The sequence below is a fragment of the Panthera leo genome, chromosome D1 (genome assembly GCF_018350215.1).
Source record: "Panthera leo isolate Ple1 chromosome D1, P.leo_Ple1_pat1.1, whole genome shotgun sequence".
In the NCBI taxonomy this organism is placed as follows: domain Eukaryota; kingdom Metazoa; phylum Chordata; class Mammalia; order Carnivora; family Felidae; genus Panthera; species Panthera leo.
The window spans coordinates 60,781,073-60,785,905 of record NC_056688.1 but is presented as its reverse complement, the minus strand read 5'-3'; the positions used below and the strand labels follow the sequence as shown (position 1 = coordinate 60,785,905).

At 38.0% G+C, this 4,833-nt stretch overlaps 1 protein-coding gene across 1 annotated transcript; it reads right to left on the bottom strand.

Annotated features, from left to right (window-relative positions):
- Positions 1-1,454: 1,454 nt before the first annotated feature.
- LOC122200133 (olfactory receptor 52J3-like) lies at positions 1,455-2,402 on the bottom strand. The gene has a single exon (XM_042905600.1). The coding sequence runs from the start codon at positions 2,391-2,393 to the stop codon at positions 1,455-1,457; it is 939 nt and encodes a 312-aa protein (XP_042761534.1). The 5' UTR covers positions 2,394-2,402.
- Positions 2,403-4,833: the final 2,431 nt, after the last annotated feature.

The window sequence follows — 4,833 nt, the reverse complement described above, 5'->3', positions numbered from 1 at the left end:
ATGTAATTCTCTAGTGATGACTGACACTGATTCAAGAACAAACAGCAAACCAACTATATAAATGAAAAGCAAACTCTTGTACAAATTGAAATTTAATATGAAGAAAGAAAAAAATGCAAATCAGTTCTGAAGTGATGAGTTCTTAAGTCAATTATGTTATTAAACAGATTAGAAATAGAAACAGAAAGGTGTTTAATATTCTTACACCTTACATGAAAATAAGTTGCAAGTAGATTAGAATTAAAAGTAACACTTAATAAACACACACACCCCAGTAACAATATAGATGTTGGGATGTCCATATATAATAAAGCTGTCCAAAAGCCCTAAGTTTCAAAGGGATAAAATGCTGTGTTATAGATAATATTATCAGTACTGATTTCATTTAAAAATTTAATCTGCGATATGAAAATAAGGTATTAATTATAAAGGGTTTATAGAAAGGTGTTAATATGTCAGGTGTAATCAAAAACTCGTGCTATGAGATTTTTAAGAAGCTGGGCAGAAAACTTGGGGAGGGCACAAAGAAATTACAGTAAATAACCACAATAAAAATAAAGAAGAACGTGACCTGTTCCATCAGTAACCTACTATCTGACAGTCCTCCTTGTAAGTGTAGAACCACTAGAAAATTTTCAAATATGCACAAAAACAATTCATAAAGATGTCACAACATCGATTTGGAATTAAAAATAAAATATTACATACATCCATATTATGAAAAGATAAAATGCAAATTACAGATTTGACTATATTTAAAAAGGAATATTGTACCCCATATATATAAACACAAACAGATGTCTAAGTTTAATATTAAGTGAAAAAATTGCCTATGAAATGATACAGTATATTACCATTTACATGAAGTAAAAAATTATAATCCCAACCCCCACAGAGAAAACTGAACTTAAAATGATCTATTTAGACTCCAAGAAAGAAGAAAGTCATGTGATGGTCATTCCTGTCTCTGAGGATAAGAAAAAAATGGGAAGTGGTTTGGGGTACGAGTCATAGGTCATTGCAACTTAACTGTCTCATGTGTTTGATTAAGAATAACATTAAAGATAAATAAGTCTCAGTAATAATAGTTTTTAATTTCATGTGTTATGTTTCCTTGTCTTACTTTTGTTGAACTGAGGGAAAAATAAAGAACTTAAAAACAGGGGAGAAAAGAGCACTGTTAGCAAATGTAATGATGGGAAGTGTCATTGCTTGGACTGTTCATTCTCACACAAAGTGAAATAATGAAAACAGTTCTTGCTTCCACAATAGGAATTAGTCCTTGAACCTGAAACATTTTGAAGATTATTCAAATCATAGAATCAATAACAGGCCCGATCAAAACCCCTGGAATATCATCTTGTGGCACTAAATGTACACAGAGAAAAATCTCTGGAAAGAACACACATTTTCCTTGCTAGATCAAAATGTTTGGTAAACAAAGGCAAGAGTATCTACTTTTTAGCAAAGACGCGGAGCACTCGCTCTCGTATCTGTTTGGTCCTTACACCGTAAATGATGGGGTTGAGCGAAGGTGGGATAACCAAATAGAGGTTGGCAACAAGAATGTGAATGTAGCGTGGTATGTTGTGTCCAAATCGGTGAGTGAGGAAGGAGAACACTGAGGGGATATAGAAAACGCAGATGACCCCAGTGTGAGAGCCACACGTGCTTAGGGCTTTTAACCGAGCATCCTGTGATGGGAGGCGGAAGACAGCTCGGAGTATGTAAATGTAGGAGATGCCAATAAGGAACAGGTTCAGAAGAAAGAGAGACACCACAAAGAGCCCATAGATGGCATTGATACGGATGTTTCCACAGGACAGTTTTGCAATGCCCATGTGTTCACAGTAGGAATGAGCTATTACACGAGCCTGACAAAAGGGTAGGCGGTAGATGAGATAGATCATGGGAAGTGTAAACAGAACAGGACGAATCACAATGCACATGCTGATGCCCACCAGCACCCGGGATGTCAAGATGGTCTTATAGTGGAGTGGAGCACAGATCGCCACATAACGGTCAAAGGCCATGGCTACCAGGACCTCGGCCTCCATGCCAGTGAAGGCATGGATCAAAAACATCTGGGCCACACAAGTCCCAAAGTTAATCTCATGAGCATCAAACCAGAAGATACCCAGCATGCGGGGCATAGAGGTTGTGGAAAGGGCCAAATCGATAGTTGAAAGGAGGGCCAGAAAGTAGAACATGGGCTCTCTCCACAGGGTCTGTTCCATCTTGATGACTAGCAAAATGGTGGCATTGCCCAGCAAAGCCATAAGGTAAACAGAGCAGAAAGGCAGGGAGATCCAGGCATGGGCCCCTTCCAGCCCTGGGATTCCAACGAGGAAGAATGTGTCTGGGTGAAAAATGCTCCTGTTGGGATAAAACATCCTCCCAAGTGACAGAGAAGGAGTTGCCATTCCTGGAAGGAAGGAAAAAGAAGCTTGAATAAGATGTGGTTATGAAAATGATTAGCTTAGTGTTTCAATATGTAATGAAAATGAAAAAGACTGCTATTTGAAAGGGCTTGTTAATATATATCTTTTATTATAAACTGAGCCATACTTATTTGAATGGGCCAGTCTCAAAGAATTTATTACTCATTTTTGTTTAACACATGAGGCTCATCAGCAAGCCTATGGCAAAGTTATAAGACACAGAACTTGATATTAAGTATGGAATAATTTTGCATGCCCTGTACCTTTTGTAAAGCTCTCATCTGAAGAGGGGCACATGAAAAATCAAGGATGCACACATGGAAATGCAGATATAATCCAAAAGGAGATAAGCCAGCTAGAAAGTAGAGTGGCAGGCACATATGTACAAGACACTTCTGTAATTGGGAAGTGCAGAAATTATCTAATGATTCATGTATCACTTCTGGACATAGAGAAAATGCCAAGATCCAGCCAAATATCCTGTCGAAAAGAGAGAAACACAATATCAGAAGTACACATTATCACAATCAAAAGCACAGACACTCTGGGATGCCTTCCCAGGAGCACATACCAGCTGGGTCATATACCTCTACACTTGAAACATCCCAGAAAGAATGATAATGACAAACCTTATGTTTATTTTCATTCATGTCCTTATTTTCCCAAGACCATTCCATTTCATAGCCCACTGCATTTTAGAGTGTTCAGGGAATGGTGGTTTCTAGTGGTATTTGAAAGCTTCTTCATTTATCCTCCACACCGCACCAGTTCCTCTGGGAAAGCCTGCCGATTTCACCACTGCTAAGGAACTAGCGTGTACTGAGTGCACTCCTTTTGCCTAACTGGGGATGTGGGTAAAAGACTGCCTGGAAGGCTTCAGGTGGCATGCACCTGAAGAAGGCATTTTTGAGCAGCACAGAACTGTCTGGAACAACAAAGTCTGGTTGGAGAGGCAACTGCCTTCTGTGATTGTGTAAAGGACACAGGGAAGGGTGCTTTTGCAATCCCTTAAAAACAATGAAGAAGCACCTAATCACTTATAAGCTCAAATAATGAAATAAAGGAATGTTCTCTGGGTCTCCACTTTGAGGCAGAGTGATTCAAGATCAGGATGAAGTAGCACAGACTCCATTTTTTTATCCTTTATATAGCTCCATATTTCTTGGGGAAACATAGCCAGGTAAAAAAATAAAATAAATGCTATATCCATTCTAGGATTAGAGGTGTGTGTGTGGTGTGTGTGTGTCTGTGTGTCTGTGTGTCTGTGTGTGTCTGTGTGTGTCTGTGTGTGCATGAGAAAGAGAGAAACAGAGAGGGAGGGAGAGAGGGAGAGAAGAGTTGTGTTTTTTAACACAATTTGTGTTTTTTATTCTGTGTTTATTTGTGTTTTTTAAGGACTGAAACTCCAGGTAACAGCCACCATCCAGTAGCAGGATGCTGGCCAAGAACAAGCCTTTTAATACCCTGATGCCTACCTTGGGTTTAACTCTGAAAATAGACTCTCAGTAATATGCTACCGCTCACCTCAGGTATCGCCGTGCTACAGAAGTCTATTTCATTCATTCCCTATAACCCATGGCAGAAACAGAAATTATACTTTATCAACCAACTGTATGCTCATTTCATAGATGGATTTTAAAAGCCTTGGATCTTCCTAGATATTTGTAAGGAAACCTATTCTCCATTTAAAAGCTGCAAGATTAAACTGGCAACATTAACAAAACAAAAACAAAACAAACAAAAAAAAACTACAATGAAAAAATAAAATTTTCAGTAAAAAAAAAAAAGTGCAAGGTTTTTCTCCATTAGATTCAGAAATTGGAACACATGATGCATATCCTATCATATTAGGCCAGCAGTTGTCAGCCACAGTTGACCATATCTCTTTCACTTGACTGCAGTACATACCCAAATCAAAAGAAAACTCATCTTTGATGCTTCATTCCTCCACAGGAATAGAGATACAAGGCAAATATCAAGCAGCACAGCTCTATTTGCCTTTTTTGAAAAAATACATCCAAGGAGAGTCATTGTATATTAAGGCTTTAGCTGCTTCTAATTTTAGAAAAATGAGTTAACTCCATTTTCTACTATAAATTGTGCCCAGGGATCGAATCCTCTGAGATTGCTGGCAAAACTCCTAGACTATGATTTAGATCAACAGAAGCCTATGGGAAAAAAATGGCATAGATAGGAATTTATAGAAGGAAAATACACATGTGGGGCAAAACCCCACAAATATTATCATTTATATATGACAAAAAGATAGATACATTCCATCTCCCTCTAAGTAATATTTTGCAGCCTAATTCTATGGATTGTTGTTTCCTAGATAAAATAGTACTTAATCCATATTCTAAGCTCAAACATAATAACCCGTCATAAGAGACGC